We start from the raw sequence: 23767 nt of genomic DNA on the forward strand, positions 1-23767 counted from the left end.
GGTTTTCACGCGGCACGCATTGACCAATACAAGTCTATGGGGCAGTACAGACAGTCCGTGCTTTTTGCGCAGCGTTTGTCTGCTGCGCAAAAAGCGCGACAGGTTCAATAACTCTGCGTATTTCGCGCATCACGCACCCATTGAAGTCAATGGGTGCGTGAAAACCACGCAGGTTGCACGGAAGCACTTCCGTGCGAACCGACTGAAACAGCGCACCAGCTGTCAAAAGGATGAATGTAAACAGAAAAGCACCACGTGCTTTTCTGTTTCCGAGCATCCAAACGGAGTGTCTTTGCGATGAGCGAAGCCGGACAAGCGAACCGAACTTCACCGGGTTCGGCCGAACTAGTTTTGGCCGAACCCGGCAAAAAAATTATCAGTACGCGACGTCAGGGGATAGTCACTGTCCATGGTGCTGAAAGAGTTAAACTGTTTCAGCACCATGGACAGTGACTTCCGATCCCAATATACATGAACCTGTAGAAAAAAAAACGAAGTTCTGACTTACCGATAACTCCCGGCTTCTTCCTCCAGTCTGACCTCCCGGGATGACAATTCAGTCCAAGTGACAGCTCCAGCCAATCACAGGCCAAGCACAGGCTGCAGCGGTCACATGGACTGGCGCGTCATCCAGGGAGGTGGGGCCCGATGTCGAGAGGCGCGTCACCAAGGACGCGTCACCAAGGACGCGTCACCAAGGCAACGGCCGGGAAGTTCTCGGTAAGTACGAACTTTTTCTTTTTTTTCAACAGGTTTTTCGATATTGTGTTCGGCATTCACTGTCGAGGGTGCTGAAAGAGTTACTGCCGATCAGTTAGCTCTTTCAGCACCTTGGACAGTGACGGGCGTCGACTAGCCTCATCTCTATGATGGCGGCTGCGCGAAAATCACGCAGCCGCGCATCATACACGGATGACACACGCAGCGGTCAAATGTTTTTTGCGCGCGCAAAACGCCGCGTTGTTTGCGCGCGCAAAAACGCAACGTCCGTCTGTATCTGCCCTTAACCAAATGGCTGCTGATAAATATTTATGAGGGGTTCCACCCTTGATCAGCCCTCCTTTTAAGCAGCTGATTGATCGAATAATTTGATTGGTCGTCTCACAGCAGCTCCAGCCTTTAGACTGATTCAGACACAAGTCAAGCCTTCAGACTCTTTGACTTGAAAGTGACTGAAAAATTACGAATTATATCGCTTCCTTTTTTTGTGTCTCTTCAAGGTAAAAGGTCATAAACTGATACAGATTACACCCCAAAAATTATATATAAGATTAATTTCAAACTATGGATTTAAAGTTTGCATACAAATAGAAAATACTCACTTTCTCTTATTGCAGTGCATTTTACACGGCTTCTTTCTATGCAAATTGGTAGTCTCAACAGGCAGGATCTGCCATTTGCTGTACTATAGTTCCCACTAACCACTGGTCAGTCACTAGTTCATCACTACGATTATTCAAGTAATGCAACGAAACAGCGACTGCATTTTCCTAAAAAACTCATTCAGCTGGATTAAAGCAAAACATGAATGCATTGCATATAAATCCATGTTTCTTACAATGTCCACATGTTCTTTAGTTCCTTCATTAACATGAGAATTAATCCTTGGGTATATCCTACTACTACGGTTTACTAAACTTGTGACCACTTTAATAAGGACAGCGATAAAGAATTAGTGTTAATAAGTAATAACGTATTCGAGCTTTATTTACGAAAATTTTTAGGACCCAGTCCTATGGTGTCTGAGCGTTTCTCCATCTCTCAGGTCAACGGTACCTGAACTGAATGCATTTAACGAGGATCTATCACCTCTCCTGACAAGTCTGTTTTAGTAAATACTTATCATTTCTTAGAACTCGTTGTTTCGTTCCTCAGTTATTCCTTTTAGAAATATATAAACAGACAAGGGGTATAACCTCTCCCCTTGACTATGACTATGGTGCCACTTTATTAAAGGGGTTGTCCATGACGGATAACTGATGACCTATCCACAGAATAGGTCATTAATATATGATCGGTGGGGGCCGACACCCAGACCCCACACAGATCAGCTGTTACTGCTGCCTCCGGATGTTATGAAGGGTATGCCGTAGTTGGAGCCGAAAGCAGATGGCTCTGACCACTGCATAGCGGCCGTTCTGCATAACTGAAACCCTGCTCCTATTCACTTGAATAGGAGCAGAGCTGCAGTACTGCAGCTCGACCGCTTTTCCGTGACCGGAGCCATCTACTTCCGGCATGGACGTCCGGTGCCCGGAGGCAGCTGTTCGGTGTGGGGTCCGGGTGTCGAGACCCCACGATCATAATCTGATGACCTATTTTGTGGATAGGTCATCAGTTGTCCAGTCATGGACAACCCCTTTAATCTTAGAATAACAGAATATCTTGAATAAATTAGACCCCGTCTCAGCTGTTATACTATAATTGCCTACTCTCACAGATTTTTCAGTAGTCTTCCAACTAGGGGAGGTCACCTGAATACATGACAAAGAAAGAAAGTCTACCGCTAATGCTGGTGGCATATGTCATTAGGGGGAGCTTGCGGTCTATGTATATAAGTCTATGGATGTGTGAAGGGATGCACTATGCTGGCACTGTTTATGGGGGGGCTGGCACTCTACTGGCGTTGTTAATGGATTAATTTTAATGGCAATGTGAATGGCTGTCATTATAGGGGAGTCGCCCGTACTTGTGTTTTTGCTGTGAACCGCATCTCGGGTATGCCTGAAAATAATTATAACAAGTAGGGAGTATGTGTTATACATAGTAACGACAGGACTGAGAACGTTTCAAAACTTTAAGATACTAATATTTCATTTTTATGTACACTTTAGGAACATATTTTGCAGTTGTGTTACTCCACACTCTCTGCCCTTCTTGGTAAATTACAGTTAGCAGAAGAAAGAGGCAGATGGGAGTGACACAGCAGATTACACTGGTTTGTTTGTAGTCCGTAACCATGGAGACACCGTTGTTTTTTTATAGAAGCTGTATACACAAAACAGTAGCATATTTATAATTCATTTTTATTATGGATGTATTGAAGCAATAAAATAAAAAAAATTGATTTTGTTGAATGTCCATAGAGGATAAACATCTCCATGAAAGAGTTTAACCCCTTAATGACTGGGCCTGAAAATGCCTAAGGCCACATGCACACGACCGTAGTGTTCTGCGCAATTCACGGTCCGTGCACACATTCATTTCAATAAGCCCGGACCGCAAAATTCAGCACATATAGGACATGGCTTATCTTTTTGCGGTCCAGGTTTCTGGCCAATGCATGGACCATGGAAACGGTTGTGTGCATGGGCCCATAGAAATGAATGGGACCGCAATTCATCCGTAGATTTGCGGGTGAATTGCGGCCGCAAATACATGTTCGTGTGCAGAGGCCTAAATGATCAGCTAAATTTTTCAGTTTTTAGCTCTCTCACGTGACTGTATGAGGCCTTGTTTTATGCGAGACAAATTGAATTATTTTTTTCGCAATTTGGGGGTAGAAAAAAAATATTCTTACGGCGTGAATATAGGAAAAAGCAAATATCGGCATTGTTTTTATGGTTTATTTTTTATCGAGTTATGTTTCACGCTAAATAATCTGTTACATTAATTCTTCAGGTTACTACTGTCGTTTAGATACGTAATATGTGTAGGTTTTTTTGTTTTTATTCCATGTAGGGGCATTAAAATATAATTTTATGCAAAATATGACTTTTTTTGGGGGGACATTTTTTGGTGATTTTTTTTTTTTTAGTCCCATGAAGGTATACATTTATTTACAACTCAATTTTTTACTTAATGTATTCGCATATTTTGCATGCTAATACATTACACAGATGGACACTTGATGGGCATGTGGACACTGATGGACATGTGTCTTTTTTCAACCATACTAACTATGTAACTGTGTCACTACAACAGAGGCTTCTGTTAGGGCAGCACATAGTGCACCCTAACAGCAGGCAAACTGAATAGACTGCCCTGGGGTCCTTTCTAGGTCCCATGGGCTGACTGCAGAGGGATTCCCCGGTCTTTGATCACATCACCGGGTTCCTGGTGACTCGATCAAAGAGAGGAGTCATCAGGAGTAAGTATAGAGATTAATACCACAGAAATGACAAAATATTTAATGCATATATGCAGAGTGAAAGATGCATGGTATTAAATATGGAACCGGTAGCGCCTCGTCTGAGTATACACAAGGAATCAAAACAGTGCATGCTACATAATGTTTCAGCGAACCATGTGAAAAAACAGAAGAGGTAGACAGTAAGTACAGACAGCAGAAGGACAGAAGCGCCCCGACGCGCGTTTCGCGTATACAGCTTTTTCAAGGGGTGCTGAAGGTGTGTTTAAGCCCAGTTGAAATAATGAACTAAAGTGTTCAGTTGGTGTGCTGCTCGCGTTACCATAGCCCAATCGCGCGCATGCGCCGTTGACTAGGTCTTTCATTGGTTGTAAGCATACCACCTGAACACTTTTGTTCATTATTTAAACTGGGCTTGAACACACCTTCAGCAGCCCTTGAAAAATCTGTATATGCGAAACGCGCGTCGGAGCGCTTCTGTCCTTCTGGGCCACTTGAATAAATTCTATGTTTATGGGTAAGGTATGCCAGGTCATATACCTTTTGTTTGGGACTTTATGTGCATTGGCATCTATTTGGACATCTGTATAGATCTGCTCAGCAGTTCAGTCGTTCATGACCTTTTTTCAGATGTTACTACTTTCTGTGTCTGTACTTACTGCCTACCTCTTCTGTTTTTTCACATGGTTCACTGAAACATTATGTAGCATGCACTGTTTTGATTCCTTGTGTATACTCAGACTAGGCACTACCTGTTCCATATTTAATACCATGCATCTTTCACTCTGCATATATGCATTAAATATTTTGTCATTTCTGTGGCGTTAATCTCTATACTTATGTGGCCCTTATACAGTTAAATCCAGTTTTGGATCCTCTGTATATTTTATATTCCCTCATTGTGTTTATCTTGTTAATAAAAATCATATTTTTCTACTTTTCTATTATAAATAGTGTCTGACTCCTGTTTTTCAGTTTTAAGCGATCATGTAATGTAATACGAATAATATATTATAAAGCTATCCACTGACCATTTAATGGTATACTTGAGGTTAGGTTGGCTGACTGTGCTGTCATCAAGGAATATTGTAGAGCAAGAGCTGTACTTTCTCCTCATTTGTCCTGGTGGATGCTACGGAAAATAATCAAAACAATCCAATGAGATTATTATATTATATAACAGCTCACTAACCACGTAGCACTAAACACAACACGATGGGACAGAGGAGATCCCCAAACAGTGATAAATATTTCAGTCAAATTGGATAGCTACCAAAGGGGTTTTCACTATTATATTTCTTTACTTTTAGATGTATTTCGCCTATTTGTAGCGGTCTCGCTATCTACATTAATAAAGGGGAAGCGGTCACCTAAAATCCTATTGCACGGCCCGATATGAGCTGTGTAAATGAATGCAGATCAACTAGACAGCACATTGATCGGCGCTCGTTTGCTCCTTTCACAAGGAGCAATGATTGGTTATGTATGGGTCGTTACTATGATCATTCGTCCCCATACGTTTCCTTCATGTTGTTTACACAGGGAGATGTGCTGCCGACAACGATAATATTTATTGCTGCGTAAACGAGCAGATCACCCAATGAACGAGCTTTTGACCATGTAAAAGGGCCTTTAGAACGGAGGAGGGTGGGGGGAGGGGGATAAGTGCAGTCCTCCTAAATATACAGCGGACTGATAAGCGGACACAGCCGACCTGTATTTATAATATGCTACCCAAAGTGACCATTTTTTTTCTTTTACTAAATTTGGACAACCCATATGTAAGATTATCAGCAGCTATCATTGTGCAATTTGCATTAAGATCCCATCCTAAGTTCTCAATGTTAAAAAATAAATCTCTTCCTTTACTTCAATTAACTTATTACCAGCAAAGCTGTATATTTTTAGCACTGACGGCAGGGGTTAATAAGAAATCTTGCAGTCATTCATCTCAGTACATTTTGAAATGGAATAAGTGCCCTCTGTATTTGACCTTCATTTAGTCTAAGTGGCAGCCATTCATCCACTTTCCTGGGAAAAGCTGAACATATTGATTGGGATCACTTCAGTTACAGAACGGATACAAGGAGACGGCTTAAACACAGGTGAAATATGGTGCGTGTACTTTTTGGAGTAGGAAAGTCATGTGTGGACAAAAATATAAAAGAGACCTTGGGTAAGAACTACAAAATCTTAATCCAGAAGAATGAAGAATAAATCGTTGTCTACTCAGCTTAAAAAATGCACAGTTGTGTTGTCAATGACACATAGGCTGCATGTATACAAGCCTTCTCCATTGCCACTCAACCCCCATTCTTTTCAATTAGTACTAGATAATGCAGAAAATATCTCAGATGGGGGTTTTACAAAAGGTCTATGAGAAGCCCACAACGTATAGAGATCTATAGTGCTACGGAATAACAGAACAGAGACTTGATACATCTTGTAAGGAGGTCTCTACATTTCTGCTGTCTCTTAGTGAGAGGTGACAGAACCATTAGCATTGTGGGCCAGTAGTTCGTGCTGTTGTATTGCAGCACTGGGGTCCGGGGTTCAAATCTGAACATGGGCAATGTTTGCATGGAGTTTATATGTTCTGCCTGTGTTAGTGTGGATTTTCTCCCATATTCCAAATACATACTGAGAGGTTAAAGGGTAGCCGAGACCCCCAACGATTGCTAAAACAAAGCAGCAGAAGCACTCGGGTGAGGGATGTGCCGCTTAGTTTCCCCTGAGAGCCGAGCGAACGGTGTACGGACTCATAGACTTTCTACTGAGCCTCTACACCACTCCGAGGAAAGACGATCAGAAACTAAGCGGCATAGCGCTCACCAGAGCACTTCTGCCGCTTTGTTTTAGCGATTGGTGGGGGTCTCAGTGCTCGTAAACCCCACCGATCAAAACTTCTGACATGTCAAAAGTTTTTTAAAAGTTTAGTTACACTTTACTTGTCTTCCTATTAAATTGTCCTTTTTGTGAGTCTAAGGTAGGGAAATTAGATTGTAAGCCCTATTGGGGACAGTGAGTGATGTGAATGGTGACAATCTCTGTACTGCGCTGTTTCCTTATGGTTTCAGTTAGTTATGTACTGAATAATCACTTGTTACAGATATAACTTTCAACTCTCCCATGAACAGGGATTCATTTATCTGAAAATACGTTGGTACGGGGAAATAAGCAGCTACCAAAACACATTTGGTCCTGATTAACTTGCTGAAACCACAGGATTAGAATCCATTTCATCCATGCTTCCCCTGACAGTATACGGTAGATGCCATCAATGTGGTGGGCTGCCGCTATATAATATCTATGGCAGATTAAAATGTAAACTGCCCGGGATAGTAGCAGGACAAAGAGATCCTTCCAAAACAGGCACGGGATCCTTGGCAAGCAAAAACTGTATCACTTAAATCTTTATGTATGTTTTTATTTTACTCACATGGTTTATGTAAAGGCTCTTCCGCTTTTCTCTCACTGTGAAAATAGAAATAAGAAAATGATGTTATTATCGGTGAACTGTAGAATTTGCATTACATAGAAGAATATAAAAAGATCCTTCCTTCTCATAGGACTGGTTAAAGAGAATCTCTCACTAGTTTATGGATTCCCTATCTCCTAACTGGTCTAATAGGCGCTATGATGCGGATAACTACAGTGTAACCGTTTAATATTTCTAAAGTTATAAGCTTTTTTTTATAAATATGCTAATTTGGCTATACTTGCCAAATGGGAGGTAACTTTTTCTTTTCACCCTGGGTGGTGTAATGTTTTCTGTATGATGCTGTCCAATCAGCATACAGCTTCTCCTCTTCCCAACCCAGCAACACAGTGTGATCATATAGTATACAGCTTCCATTCCCGACTGTGTATTCAACTGGTGATATCTCCGGTTGTGTCACTGCGATCCTGGTGTCATAGGAAAGATTAGAATCTCCTCTTTTATATGCCACAACCGCTGTTCTAGGTGGTCCACAGGCAGAGATAAGGCTTTTTGAAGTGATCCCCCTTCCCTCCAGCCACAGTCTCTCACACTGTGTGAAGCAGCTTCATGCTGATAGGACAGCGTCAGAGGCTGTGAGGAGGCTCCACCTCAGGAGAATCGCTGCGGTTACCTCCCACTTGTCTAGTACAGCCTCATTTGCATCTTTAGAAAAAAAGCTCATAACTTTTAAAATAATAAAAGTTGTGGGACACAATTTTCACTACTATTATCAATGTGACAGCACCTATTAGATTATCTAGGAGATTGGGCATTACAAAACTAGTGATAGATCCTATTTAAGGCCTAGTTCACATGTATGTTGGGGGATCTGCTAGGGACCTCCGTCACAGATCCGACCGAAAATACCGGAAACAATAGCGCAGCATGCTGCACTATCGTTTCCTGTAAAACCACAGACACCCCTAAGGAAACCTGACAGAACCCATTTAGATCAATGGGTTATGTTGGCCACCGGTGGTGTTCGTTGTACAACGGAACCGACACTACCGGTATTTTCGCTGTTCCACTCCTCTGAAGAAGCCTAACAACCGAAAGCCAAACGCAGATGTGAACTCAGACTAACCTGGAAAATACTGCAGCAATATTATATTGTGGCTGGGAAAGAGCCCGTCCCCCTTGCATGTCCAGTAATTGGTATGGGAGACATACAGACCCCATCCCAAATGTTGCTTATGCTGCAGATTTTTTTTTTTTTTTAAACGTATGAACCTTTTATTTAAGACAAACAAAAAAATATTCAAATTTACGTACCATCAGTTTGGGATTTGCTGAGGAATATTGTGCTTGCCCGGGGATGATCGGAGGGGTTAAATTCCATGTTCATATCTAGGAAAAGAAGAGACATATTCAGTTTTTGTATAACTTGTGGCTCATCGATGTAAACAGTGTTTATCCGAGCAGACAAGCAATTTACAGAAGAACAAACAATTTGCCATCCACAGACAAAAGCAATTTATAAACTATAAGAAAATGTTTCTGCATAATAATGCAATTTATGGAGTCAACATGTGGAAAAAGCTGCAATAAGAGATGAAGAAATCGCACCCTAGATGCTGGTTACAGAAGACAATGATCTGCCTCCAAGTCATTTTATCTCTAGAACAAAAGAAAATGTCTTTACTGAACACTAAGCTGAAAGCCAAACATAAAACCAGATGTAAAAGGGATCGTGTGTGACGGTTCCCAGACGGTGTACCTGTATTTTGCAGGTAAATATTTTTTTAAATAAATGAAATATTTAGGGGCTTCCTCATCAAGAGTGTCACAACCTGGTGGTAAGTTCCCTGTAATGGTAACAACATCCTTATTCATTCCAATGGAAATTGAGATTTTGGCGATTTTCCAAGCATGGTCAATTTGAATTATCAGATCCCCAGCGCATAACTAGACCGGAACCTACTTATAAGCCATTACCTGCAGATTATAGAACATAAATTGGTGAAACACATGATACACCTGGGCTCTACATGCCTTCATACTACTTTGACAAAACCTCAGCTGAGCGTGCCATAAGGGGTTCAAAGGGTTGGTTATACAAGATGTGTCCTACGCTTTATACTGGAACAGGTCTTCCCAAAGTGGAACCTTAGGTTAACAAGAAGTTTATTTTGGTAATGGTGAAAATCTGATCATGGAGGCATGTTACATTGATGTGTTTCCCTGCTCCCTTCTTCATGATGGCACTTTCCTCCTTTAAAAGAGGATCTGTCACTACTTTATTAATTTCATATCTCCTAACTAATCTAATAGGCAATATGTAATTTTTTTCAAAAACTTTTATTATTTGCAAAGTTATGAGCATTTTTCGAAATATGCTCATGTGGCTCTAATAGCCAAATAGGAGGTGACTCTTTCTTTTCATTCTGGGCGAAGCAGCGCGTTCAGTTTCCGCAACAAAACTGCATGTACCGGTAACCCGCGCTATGCAGAGAAACAGCTGAACTGCACTTTGATCCAATTCACACGTTGCGTAAATACTGCAGATTTTCCGCAATGGAATTAGTTGCGTAAAATCCGCAGTACAGTGGATGAGATTGAACAAATCTCATCCACATGCTGCATAAATACTGAGCGGAAATACCGCTCAGAAATTGACCTGTGGTGCGGAAGCTCATTCCGAAGCGTGTAAATTAGAACAAGAACCTAAGAACGGAGTCAAAACCACGATATTATAGACAAAATAGTACATTTTTATTATTACATAACAAAACAACAATAAACATATATATAAATATGACTACCACAGTGTGGAAAAAATTGGAAGCCAGACACCTGTATATGTTGGGCTAATGTAATGGCATATGCATAAAGTAGATAGTACAAAAGTACATGAATAAGAGAGCGAGCAAATCACTAAACAAGGAAGACCATCCAAAAGTATGTGTTTGTGTAACGAGCTATACACGGTCCCAGATCATGTTTGTGAGGTTGTAACTATTGGTGCCACTTGGCACCTACCGCACATAGGTCAGTAATAAAGAAAAACATATGCAGCTAGATATAAATAGCTTACCCATAATATATAGAACTATTTATCTGGCGTCACACCCGACGCGCGTTTCGGCGAGGAAAGCCTTCATAGCTAATGTTACTAATAGTCATGGGCATCAATTGGTTCCCCTCCCCCCCAATATATGATATAGTATTTGAAGCAATTTATTTTATTTTGCATTAATCTTAAGGGGTATTCAGGTTGTCCTCCGTATTGGTTGCGAAGCGTGTAAATTGTCTTTACGTAAACGCTGCTTATATGTTGCGGAATTTCACCATTGAATTCAATGGGGATGTAAATCCCGCATCAAATAGCTGTTGTTCCGTTTTTTTGCGGTGGATTCGCAGCGGTCCCGCTGCAAAAAACGGAACTCAGAAAAAAAAAATAAACTTACCTAGCAGTCTGTGTTTCATCCTCCTGGGCTGACGCTTCATCTCATGTGACCGCCGCTGCAGCAAAGTGACAGGTTGTAGAGGTGGTCACATGGATGAAACGTCATCCCAGGAGGCCGGCCTGAATGACGTCAGAGGGCCAGCCTCCTGGGATGATGCTTCATCCCATGTGACCACCGCTGCAGCCAATCACAGGCTGCATGGCTCTCCTGGGATGAGACGTCATCCCAAGATGCCGGCCGGCTTTACTGCTGCAGTTTTTCGCAGCGGACATTCCGGGCAGAAAAACTGCACCACAGTTTGGTGCGCATTTTCGCCCGGAATTCCCTGCGGCAGACAGGGCGGATGCGCTGCGTGCTATTACGCAGTGTATCCGCCACGTCCTCAGCCTTTTACTTTTTGGATTAGTGGGAGCCCAGATGTCAGACCCCATCATAAAGTGATGGCATATCCTAGCGATATACTATCACTTCTTATGGAGGGAAAACCCACCTAAAAAAGGGTACACCTTGTGGCTGGAGGAAAAAGCCATGAAAAATATTCTTTACTGTAAGTGCTGTAAAAGAATCTAAACAGTAATTTTGCACAGAATAGCAGATCACTTCAAGAAAGGTTTGGACTTCTTTAGAAAAATCATATACAATAAGTATATTTCTTTAAATACTTTATTGAATATCAATTAAGTCTGGGATCAGGGAGGACTTTTTGGACCACACCATGTGTTTTTTTTTTTTCACTTACAAGTTGATTAGGTTTCCCTTTTCCTCCTCAGTTTATACTTTTTTTTTTTTTTTTTTTTCAAAAGGTAATTTTATTAAGACCTCATAACAAACAGCTGTACAAGTACAAAGGCAGAAAATCCTGCATAATACATAGAGGAGACAAGACATGACTTATACTTTGACTGCACCAAAGTGCCGCACATCACATTCAGTCAGGTCTGGGTCAAGGAGTGGGAACACAAACACTTTATTTATTTTTATTTTTTTAAGACTGGGTTCACATTGTGTGTTTTAAAAAGCTGCCACAGAACGCAACATAGAAAAACGCACATTTGTGCAAAGCGTTTAAGCTGCTAGCCTTTGAACAGTAAATTGAAAACTAGATTAAAACTAAATCTCTTTGTAAAAACACGCAGGTATTTAAAAAATGAATGTGTTTTTTTAAGGTGCGTTTTTTGGAACACTTGCCCAAGGCCTGCACATCAGGCACATGAGGGTCTCATGCGGCCCCATACAGCCAGCCGAGTGTCACTGGTCTAAGAAATCCAACTCCTAGTTGGGAATCGCTGGTAGTCAGAAATCCCCCTCCTGTCTCATCAGATGCTCCGGCTGCTGCTCTGTCCATTACCCATGCTTTACACTGCAGCTCTAACTGTTCAGCAGGGCTTGTATGTATAAGCACAGCCCACCCAGAAGTCAGTAAATCAATCCATTTGAGCAAGGCCAGAATAAAAGTCATCTATTTTGGGCACAGGAGTTTTAAACATTGTCATAGAGAATTTACTGTTCTACAAACATTTAGGAATCTGGGTTTAATATATAACTTTTGCAAATGTTAACAAATTGTATAATGTATCCGGTAATAAATCTGCTATTAGTGTTACTGTCACATATTATTAAGAAGGAATGAAGGGTTAGTTACTCCGATCTCTCGTCCCCATACATTATCATCATGTTGGCAGCGCGTCTCCCCATTTACACAGGGAGATGTGCTGCCGACAACGATAATATTTTACTTTTTTAAAAACGATACGACCACCAGATGATCGAGCGTTTGCTCGTTCATCTGCTGATCGTTCCCCTGTTTACACAGGGCAATTATCGGCAATGAGCGTTCCTAGAAAGCTCGCTTGCCCGATAATCGTCCAGTGTAAAAGCCCGTTATCTCTTCTCCAATTACTTATATTTACTGCTCCAAGAATTTTGTGACCACTTGTTTCTCTGCCAGCAGTGCCCTATAGTACAGCAGTGTTGGGTGACACGTAACATCTGTATGTGGTTTGTGAGATGGATAATTCAGCACGTATTCCACCGCTCTCATCTCTTTCATCTATTGACTGGACAGACCGCTTCATTGTTTGACAATCCAGGTTTGATATCTGTCCAAGCTTTTTGCAGTTGTGTGAGCGGCCTGCAGATGAAAGATTACGGCACTTGTTTATAATGCCCAAACTCGGCCCCTCAATGTGGCTGGCAGGGACATATACAAACGTCCCCGCCAGGAGGATGTGGACACTCATTTAGTCCATGCTTCTAGATATATCTTTATATCGCCATATGAAATATTATGACCTAGGTTTAACTAAGCACCAAACCTACTAGTCACAATATCACATAGAGTAAAAGAGGTTATACCATGGCGGATGCCGTCTATAGTCATACATCATAGTTTATTAATTGGGGCGAGCTGTTCTTCATTGGAGTCAATGAAAAACTGCTCCAAAAACGTCCCAAGAAGTGTCCTGCACTTCTTTGACGCAGCCGTAATTTTACGCGCCGTCTTTTGACAGCGACGCGTAAAATTACACCTCGTCTGCACAGAACATCGTAAGACCCATTGCAGGCAAAGGGCAGATGTTTGCAGACGTATTGGAGCCGTCTTTTCAGATGTAATTCGAGGAGTAAAACGCCTGAATTATGTCTGAAAATAGGTCGTGTGCACATACCCTTAGGGTATGATTACACGCAGTGTTTTCAGGCGTATTTCGGGGCGTTTACGCCTGAAAAAAGAGAAGCTGAACGTCTACAATCATCTGCCCATTGAAATCAATGGGGAAAACAGCATTTCGTTTATACAGGGCGTCTTTTTACGGCTCTTTTTTTTTTTTTAAACGGAGCGTAAAAAGACGCTCCGTAAAAAGAAGTAGCATGTCACTTCTTGAGGCGTTTTTTTTGGAGCTGATTTTCCATTGAACACTGAAAAATGCCTCAAAAAACGCCTCAAAAGTAGCTCCAAATTAAGGCTATGTTCACACGGAGTATTTTGACGAGTTTTTGGACGCAGAAACCGCGCCAAAAAGCTCGTAAAAAACGTCCCGAATATGCCTCCCGTCGATTTTAATGGGAAGAGGGGGCGGTTTTCTCCCGCAGGTGGTAAAACCGGCTCACGGGAGAAAGAAGCGACATGCCCTATCTTCGGGCGTTTACGCATCTGACCTCCCATTGACTTCAATGGGAGGCAGAGAAAGCGTATTTCGCGTCGTTTCATGCCCGCGGGCGAAAAACGCCGCCAAAATTGGCGTGTAGGCAGAGCAAAATCTGCCTCAAACTTCCAAACTGAATTTTGAGGCAGAAATTCTGCCGGCAAAATACTCCGTGTGAATATATAGAAGAAGATTCATTTTCAGCTTCAAAAACGCCTGAAAATCAGAGGCTGATTTCTCTGAAAACAGCTCCGTATTTTCAGACGTTTTTTGTTAAGCGTGTGAACATAGCCTTAGGCCCCCATTCAATCAACGGAGGCCAACAGAGTGTCACACAGTGGTTCACGTCAAAGTAGACTCTTGGCGTCTAGCCCCAGCGTGATGTGAACAGAGCTTTAGCTACGCCAGAGAGGACTGTGATCACACATTACACTTTTCCCTCATCTTCATTTGATTTTTAGTCACAGCGGGTCTTTTCTTATGTGCCTGGCATTTAGTAGCATTAATAAGGTGGGTAACTTAGTACTCCTATACTTTAGGTTAAATAATGTGATGCATCTATTCCTTATGATATTAATATTTTATTTTTGTTTGAGCAGGAAGCCTGAAAATGCCAAACTGTATAAATCAAGGATTGCAAATATTACTCTGGAAGAAAACTGAATGAATCTGATGATGTAACACTTCACGATTTTCTTAAGAATTAAAAAATGGTTAGAAAGCAACTAAAAATCTGGTCAAGATTTTGGTGACCGATGAATTTGCACAGCGTGTCTATAATGGGAAGAAAAATGACCTCTTCCGCATCTCTTCACAACACTTTGAAGAAAACTGTTACACATTTCAAAAAGTCCGGGAAAAAAAATCATGAAAAAGGAAGCGATCCCTACCATCTTTAAAAAGGAACAAAAAAAAGAAACCAAAACCTCCACCACAACCAGCAGTGAGGAAAGTACAGCAAGACCCTTCACCTATAAAGGAGCTTGATCCAGCTGATAAAGAGAGTGGTGCGTACCCATTATTTATGTATCAGCCAGTCATTGGTGAACCTCATTCTGCTATGCTCTACACCACGCCGCTTTGTGGAGATCATGAACCTACCATTGACTCTAGCGGATCACATGCTGAGGACTCGTGCCCATCTACATCACGGTCAAGTGGATGCAATGCCAAAAATTATAAGCTCTACGTCACTGCAAGAAGCCATGAACGTTGTGCCGCAGGCAACCACCCAATATAATCTAGCGCCTACTCCAATTTTTCATGCTTTTCCATCCTTTGCAGATGTTGCCGTTAATACCGATCTATGCATTAAAAAAAGATGCCTCCTACGAATACTCCCAAATTTAACAATATCGCAAATGTATTACACTCGGACTCGAAATCTGCACAAGATAAATCCATACAAGTTCCGGAAACGTAATACTTGTCTTTATAGTTATTATAACGTTACACATTACAGCGCTATCAAAGTTTTGTATCAGTGCTGCCATCATTTACAGCAGGTAATATGATCTGGTCCATATTATGGTCCATGCACAAGGTCAGACTACAGCTCCATACAACATTCAAGTTGTACAGAGCCTTAATATGGCTCACATAACAGTCATGCTGTACCCATACAGAGGTTTTTAAACTACCGGATTCTGTATGAGAATCTTGGCATGTTCAATCGGATTCGGTTTCACAAGCAAAGCTTCTAACAGAGAATATCTTCATATTACAGTGCCGTACGGAGCATAATGTAGAGACGCACAGATTGCCTGCGGCACTACTCTGTGTGCCTCCGAGCAGCTCTGCCCTGTACATGGACCCTAAGGCCTTGTTCACACAGTGCAGATTTGAAACAGATTTTGCATGTATTTTTTTAGCCAAAAACAGAATTAAAATGGAAGGAGTATATAAAGGTTTTGGCTTAAAAAATGCATGCAAAATCGGCGGCAAATCTGCACTGTGTGAACAAAGCCTACAGCTATGTTCACAGGGTGGATAGGCTGCGTAAAAGAACACAGCGTATCCGCCACTGCGTAAAAACACAGTGGGCGCCGCAAGGAATTTCAGAAAATTGAGGTGCAGTTTTTTGGACAGAATGTCCGCTGGGGAAAACCACACATAGAAAAAAACAAAACACATACTTACACTATGATGTCCTGCATGCCAGCATCCTGGGATGACGTTTAATCCCATGTGAAAGCTGCAGCCTGTGATTGGTTGCAGCAGGATGAAACGTTAACCCAGGAGGCTGGATGAAGAAACACAGAATTCTGGGTAAGTAAAAGATTTTTTGGAGTAAGAACCGACAGGTTCGAAACGCGTAAGCTTTCTTCATCCGGGATTTTAGTTTATTTGCATCGCATGCCCGACCCATCTCTATTGTAAAAGATTTTTTTATTTTTCCTGAGTTGCGTTTTTTTGCTCTTTGTTGCGGTTTTACCTCCCCATTGAGTTCAACCCACAACACCAAAGCAGTGTTGACATGCTGCGGATTAAAAGACCGCACCGCAGGTCAATTTCTGAGCGTTTTTTCTGCTCATTATCTACGCAGCAGGTCGATCAGATTTGTTCAAATCTCATCCACTTTGCTGCTACTGTATTACGCTGCACATTTTCTGAAACAAAATCCAATCTGGAAAATCCGCAGTATTTACAGTAAGTGTGAAAGCTCTTCAGGAATTTTAGAGGAACAATGGTTAACAGTACCGATGAGTTATTGGCAAGAAATTAAAAGAAGCAAAGGATTATTTTCTTATACAAATGTTGGGTTGCTTACTATCTGACAGGAATACAGCAGAAGTTGTCCATCAGCTCACAATATTACTTGGTGTCAGTGCTATATCTAGAATGAAATAAGTGCATGGTACTACAAATATTTCATGCAAGAGTAGCAGAATCTGGCGTGTGGGAACAAATATGTCCCTGTAATAAACAATCAGGATATTTATTAATATTTAAAGTTTTTAGTTTACAAGTTATTAAGAGTTGACTGATCATATGACAGTGAATGCAGAATGGTTGAGGTGGACAGGTCATCAGAATGAATGCATGCTCTGTCTGTGTACTCAGTGCAGTGAAACAATAAGCTATTAAACCCTCTATATAAAGCAAACAAAAGTGATCCCTGTTCTATTGGGAAGATACGACTTGCCTTGGGCATAATACTTCTTCCTAGTCATCACGGCTGCAGCAGAGTCGGGATGCCAGGGTTGAGCATATTCCGACCATGTAGTCCCTGGGCAGACGTCAGCACACACTTGTGTATACCTGGTTAGAGTAGCCCTGAATGCTTCTTCAGAACGGGGTAACCCCATGTACACAATGACATTTTAATGGGTCTTGGCATAGAGATCTTCACCTCAAAAGAGTTGCTACGCATTGTGCCCTTTCAGCTCCCATCGGCTTCAAACCATTGACTGTAAAAAAAAAAAAGTCTATAACTCAATAACTCATCCTCACCTCTCCTGAACACACCACAAAAACCCACGTGAAGTCATATGGTTTTGGCAGAAATTGTCACTATTGTGGTGAAAATGTTTGAAGGTTTTCTAACGGCTCATGCACACGCACCGATTCACCCGTCAAAGTGAACGGGTCCGTGAAGACTATCGGGTGCCACTCGGATGCCGTCAAAAACATGCAAGAGGCATAAAAGATGCTATCCTGGAGTACCTCAATGGAAATAAACATATAACGCCATGGGCTTTATGAGGGATTGGTCCTGTCAAACTAATCTATTCATCTTATATGAGGAGGTCAGCTCAAGACTGGACCAGGGCCAGTAATTAAATATCAAAAATCTTGATTATTCCAAAGCATTGGATACTGCGCTGCATAAACGGTGGGTACATAAAATGAGAATGCAGGGTCTGGGAAAATGTGTGTTAAGTGGGTAACTGGCTCAGCGCGGTTATTAACGGTACATACTCATATTGGGTGACTACTGGAGTACCACAGAGGTCAGTATTGGGCCCTAAGCGGTTTTATATATTTATTAATGACCTTGTAGAGGGATTGCACAGCAAAATTTACATAGTTGCAGATGATACTAAACAGTGTAAAGTAATTGATAGAAAGGAGGACAGTATTCTATTACAAATGGATCTGCAGAATCTGGATGTTTGGGCAGAGAAGTGTCAAATGATGTTTAACACTGAACGGTACAGTTATGGGCTTGGGAAGGTAAAATACGTGTCATTATTAGATACTAAATAGGAAAACACCAGGTAAAACAGATCTGGAAAAGGACTTGGGAATTTTAGCTGCAGTCAAGTTCTTCCACACCAACCTCACCCAACCATGACTTCATGGACTTTGCTTTGTGCACTGGGGCACAGTCGTGCTGAAACAGAAAAGGGGACGAACCACAAACTGTTCCCACAAAGTTGGAAGCTATAATTGTCTAAAATGTCTTGGTATGCTGAAGCATTAAGATTTATTCTCACAGGAACTAAGGGACCTAGACCAACCACAGAAAAAAAAAACAACACATAGCCATATCCCTCCTCCACCAAACTTTACAGTTGGCACAATGCAGTCAGGCAGGTAACGTTCTCCTGGCATTCGCCAAACCTACTCGTCCGTCAGACTGCCAGATAGAGAAGTGTGGGTCATCACTCCACAGAACATGTTTCCTCTGCTTCAGAGTCCAGTGGCGGCGGCTTTACACCACTCCATCCGACGCTTGGCATTGTGCTCGGTGATGTAAGGCTGGCATGCAGCTGCTTGGCCATAGAAACCAATGCCATGAAGCTCCCGGCGCACAGTTCTTGTGCAGATGTTAATGTCAGAGGAGGTTTATACTCTGCAGTTATTGAGTCAGCAGTGCGTTGGCGACATTTATGCACTTGATGACCCCACTCTAACTTTACATGGTCTGTCACTTTGTGGCTGAGCTGCTGTGGTTCCTAAACGCTTCCAACTTGTAATAATACCACTCAGTTGATCATGGAATATCTAGAAGGGAAGACATTTCACAAACCAACTAGTTACAATGGTGGCGTCCTATTACAGGACCACGCTGGAATTCAGTGATCTCTTTACAACGAGCCATTCTATCACAAATGTTTGTAAAGGCGACTGCATGGCGAGGTGCTGGATTTTATACACCTGTGGCAATGGGACTGAATGAAACACCTGAATCCAATACTTTTGTCCATATAGTATATAGACTAAAACATGCTCTTTTTCTGATTGTGGTTTATTTTATGATTGTATATGAATTTCCTTTACATGATTTTAGGGCAGCCATCTTGCCGGGAATGCAGCAACAGCAAAGATTTGCTTTACAGTAGGAAACTTAGAAAACAAAAGTAAAAAAAAGTCTCGTCGGTTTCTGTGGGATAGTAATGTCCGCAGCTCTGTGACATGTCCAAACGTCATTTTGCAGGGAGTCCATCCCTTATTGTGAATGGTACGATTCTGTGTTATTTGACTCCAGCTTTATAATAGATGTGTTACCTTTCAATGTAGGGCTTCGTTCACATCTGCGTTCCGTCGGAGCTTCCCGTCAGAACGGGACCCTGAATGAGACAAATAGAAACCATAGGTTTCCGTTTTCATCACCATTGATTTCAATGGTGACGGATCTGGTGCAAATGGTTTCCGTTTGTCACTGTTGTGCAAGGGTTCCGTTGTTTTGACGGAATGAATAACGCAGTCGACTACGGTATTGATTCCGTTAAAACGCCGGAACCCTTGCACAACTGAGACAAACTGAAACCGTTGCCACCAGATCCGTCACTATTGAAATCAATGGTGATGCAAACGGAAAACTATGGTTTCCGTTTGTTTCAGTCATGGTCCCGTTCTGACGGGATGCTCCGACGGAACGTCAAAACGGGACCCTGACGCAGATGTGAACGAAGCCTAAGACTGCCACTTGATGATAATGAATTGACTGCTGAAAACTGATCTGCCTACTGGGAAGGCTCAGTGGCCACTGTGAAAACAAGCAAAAAAGGGAGCCATTTGGTTTATAGACAAGTCGATTTCCCAGCTGTTCTCCTCTAGATGCCATGACCGTTTCCATATTCTGCAAACTTTGTCCTGACAATATCTATGGCCATTTACAGAATAAAGGTTGCCAAGTGCCCCAATGTCCTCATTGCACCTTCAGGTAACATTTTACATGTAGCAATTCACTCCCCACTGGAGCTGTCGGCAGGGTACAGCTGCCATTTACAGCAGACCAATCTACAAGCTAGTCTTGTATATATGTAAGACCCGGCGGACATATCATTGGTGCAACTGCACAGGGACCCAGTAGGTAGGGGGGCCCACTGCCACTTAAAAGCAGTTATTTACAGTCAATTAGATTGCATGTATGGCCTGAGCTATTGACAATGGCTTAGAACTATTGATGAATTGTTAGGCTATGTTCACACGCAGAACGAAAAACGGCTGTAAAATACGGAGCTGTTTTCAAGGAAAAACAGCCTCTGATTTTCAGCCGTTTTTTAAGCATCAAACTTTTTTTGCGGCTGTTTTTGCAGCGGTTTTTCTATCGACACAATAAAAAACGGCTCAAGAAGTGACATGCACTTTTTTACAGGGCGTATTTTTACATCCCGTTTTTTCAAACGGCCGCGTAAAAAAATGCCCTGTCGGAATGAAACGCAGTTTTTCCTATTGAAATCAATTGCCAGATGTTTGGAGGCGTTCAGCTTCCGTTTTTTTCAGCCATTTTTCGAGGCACCCCTGAAAAACGGCTGAAAATAAGCTGTGTGAACATACCCATAGAAAGACATGATGGCAGGGCGTTTGATTAGATAATGGAGTGTGAGGGGCCCCTATACTGTTCTTGCATGGGGGGGGGGCTATCTGCTATCTATGTCCTCCACTGGATAACATATAATACACAGTGTTGCCTAAATTCAGAAGAACTGGGGTTCACTGAAAGATTTATACATTTTAAGTAAAATATTCACTTTATATCTTTCTGCAATTAACGGTTTCTCAGTGAAATGACAAAACTTTGTGTGTCTCTTGTCCATGAACCCAGTATCCTCCATGTATCACACCCCATCCACTGATATAGTGATTCATTCTCCAGGGATCTACAGGCTGGAGATGATAAAAATAATATAGAAGTGACTGCAAAACGAGTGATGAGTGACCAGTGAGCTATGGCAGCCGTCCAAGCAGTAAGTGGTAATTCATTTATATTTCTACAGCATGCAGAGTCTTGGGGAAGTGATGTTAAAGAGTATCCGGCAGCTGAATATGCTGCCCTATGTAAGGGAAGAATAGAGTAACCACAAGTCCGTATTCCTAGTGGCCAAAACGGCATAAAAAAAATTATTATTGCCGTTTTCCTAACGTGATGTCATAGTTAGGAGTCTGCGGTCTTCTTCAAGAAGGGAGCGCACTCCCTCCGCCCCTCTCTGCGGTGACTGACAGGCTGTTGTGTATGCACATATATACAGTAGACTGTCAATCACCGGCCTGAAGACCAGGGGGAGAATTCACCTGATGAATACAGCGGACTGTATGATGTTAACCATGACTCCGCTGTATTTTTTTTTTAAGCTACTTTTAACCACACAACACAATATTATTTTTTTTCTGCCATTCTATCGATTTCTATCAGGTATCTAATAACATAGTAAGGCTATGTTCACATGTTCGTCGGAGGCGACCAGAAAAATGACAAATACCTGACGAAACCCATTAAAGTCAATACAACGGATCCGGCGCTTCTATTTTTCATAGGAACAGAATGAAGAGAAAAACAGAAGTGCAGATATGATCATGGACTAAAAACTGTCCTGTCCACAGCAGATTGTGAATATACCCTTAAAGGGAATGTGTCGCTAGAAATTATTTTTTTATTTTTTTTCAGTTAAACAGTTAGTATATAAGTTATTACACATTGTTTTAATTTTTTTTATTTTTTCACAAGTCAGGAAATATTATAAATTAGATTTTAATTTATAACTTTTCCATGTGCTGGTCACTAGATGGAGCAATTCCCAAAATTGCAGCATTGGCAATGTGGTAAAGCAACCTCATTGCTTTATGCTGCAAATTTGGGGTAGACACACTCGCTCTTGTGTCCTCACACAATCCCCCCTCCCTTATTCTGGATAGTGCCAGGAGAAGGAGGGGGTTGAATCTTCAAACCTCCTACACTGTGTGCCGCCATTTTCTGAGCGACTGCACAGTGTAGGAGGATTAGATACAGTGGTAATCAGACAGTATAACACGAACATACACGAACATAATACACACATCACATACACAAACATAAATTACCTGCTCCTGCTGATGCTGCCGCCTCCGCTCCTATTCCTTGCGTCTTCGCTGCCTTGAACATATGGCCGGAAGCCACGACCAGAAGTCGTCATCTTACTGTCCGGCCGCGGCTTCCGGTCCACATGAAAATGGCGCCGGATTTCGCTCTGCCAAAGACCTTCCTTTTGCTCTGTGTGGGAGCGGCGCATGCGCCGTTCCCACACAGACGGCGTACGCTATAGTGAATGGAACGGCTCCCGTTCGCATTCTCTATGGGGATGTATGTGCCGTATTCCATCTCTGTATGTGTCGTTAATCGACACATACAGAGATGAAAAAAAAAAATGGTAGCCCCTATAGTGAAGTAAGAATAAAGTAAAAAGTACAACACAAGAACACAAATAAATACAATTTATTTTAATATCATACTAAAAGCAATATTATATATAAAAAAAAGAATTTTTCGTGACACCTTCCCTTTAAGTGGTACTATTCTAAAATACTTGAAATAAGATCTGAACAAGAAGTATTTTACAAAGAAGCAGCTGACTGTTCCACATAACAAGCAGCATCTCCGTCTCTGATGAAGTGACTCACTGGAGGAACCACAATCACTGCCAGGATAAACCATGACAAATCAAGAATAAAGGAGAATCGCTGACTGACATAGAAGGTTTCCACATGAGACCGCGGTGAATCAGCAGCAATCACACAGAGGTTAATATCGGATGACGATGGTAATAATTATTATGTCGGTTGCATTTTGTATTTAGCAAGTAACAAAGAGAAGTAGGTTAATGACTGCCTAGTAATGACCCCAATACTTCAGAAATTTTGTTTTGGAAATAGATAACATGAATGGCGGCTCATCCCTCCGCTCACGAAAGGAAACGTGGAGTATTTAAGGTGATCTTCAAACCTTTTTTAGGCCAGGATCACACAGTTTTCGGTGCAGTTTGTGGCTCCGTTTTTGGAGCCAAAGCCACAAGTGAATCCAAAAAGAAGGAAAAGAATTAAGAAAACACTAGCGCATCTCCTTTCTTTTCTGTTCTCTACTGGGTTTGACTCGACAAACTGAGCCAAAAACTGCATCAAAACGGTGTGTGACCCTGGCTTTTAGACTTTTTCACTAGAAACTGCTCCACTCTTGTCCATTGGCCATATCTGGTACTGCATCTCAGCCCCACTCTTTAATGTGACTGAGGACGAGATGAAATGCCAGACAAAAGCCTAAGTTCTGTGCAGAAAAACATACATATACGGAATTAAGATTGTGGGCAGTGAATGAGGAAAATCTCTGTACAGCGCTACGTAATATGTTGGCGCAATATAAGCAACAGAAAAAAATATATACTGCCATACCAACATAGGGCATTTCTCCGACACCTAAACATTTATTACGGCCGCACTTCCGGAA

At 41.8% G+C, this 23767-nt stretch overlaps 1 protein-coding gene and 1 long non-coding RNA gene across 4 annotated transcripts in view; one reads left to right on the top strand and one right to left on the bottom strand.

Annotated features, from left to right (window-relative positions):
* CCNY (cyclin Y) overlaps positions 1-23767 on the bottom strand; it is a 106560-nt gene that overhangs the window by 24931 nt on the left and 57862 nt on the right. For both annotated transcript variants that reach the window (XM_075827445.1, XM_075827446.1), the window contains exons 2-4: positions 8844-8918; positions 7530-7564; positions 5122-5222 (exon numbers count right to left, since the gene is read on the bottom strand). In XM_075827445.1, coding sequence (XP_075683560.1) covers positions 5122-5222; positions 7530-7564; positions 8844-8918 — 211 coding nt within the window. The remainder of the gene's footprint in view (positions 1-5121; positions 5223-7529; positions 7565-8843; positions 8919-23767) is intronic.
* Positions 661-21924, top strand: LOC142652055 (uncharacterized). 2 transcript variants are annotated; one of them, XR_012847764.1, is made up of 3 exons: positions 661-720; positions 21170-21260; positions 21707-21924. It is a non-coding gene; the product is annotated as an uncharacterized LOC142652055 (long non-coding RNA). The 2 variants fall into 2 exon arrangements; XR_012847763.1 differs by lacking the exon at positions 661-720 and adding an exon at positions 19427-19528.

The sequence above is a fragment of the Rhinoderma darwinii genome, chromosome 5, assembly GCF_050947455.1.
Source record: "Rhinoderma darwinii isolate aRhiDar2 chromosome 5, aRhiDar2.hap1, whole genome shotgun sequence".
Classification (NCBI taxonomy): Eukaryota; Metazoa; Chordata; class Amphibia; order Anura; family Rhinodermatidae; genus Rhinoderma; species Rhinoderma darwinii.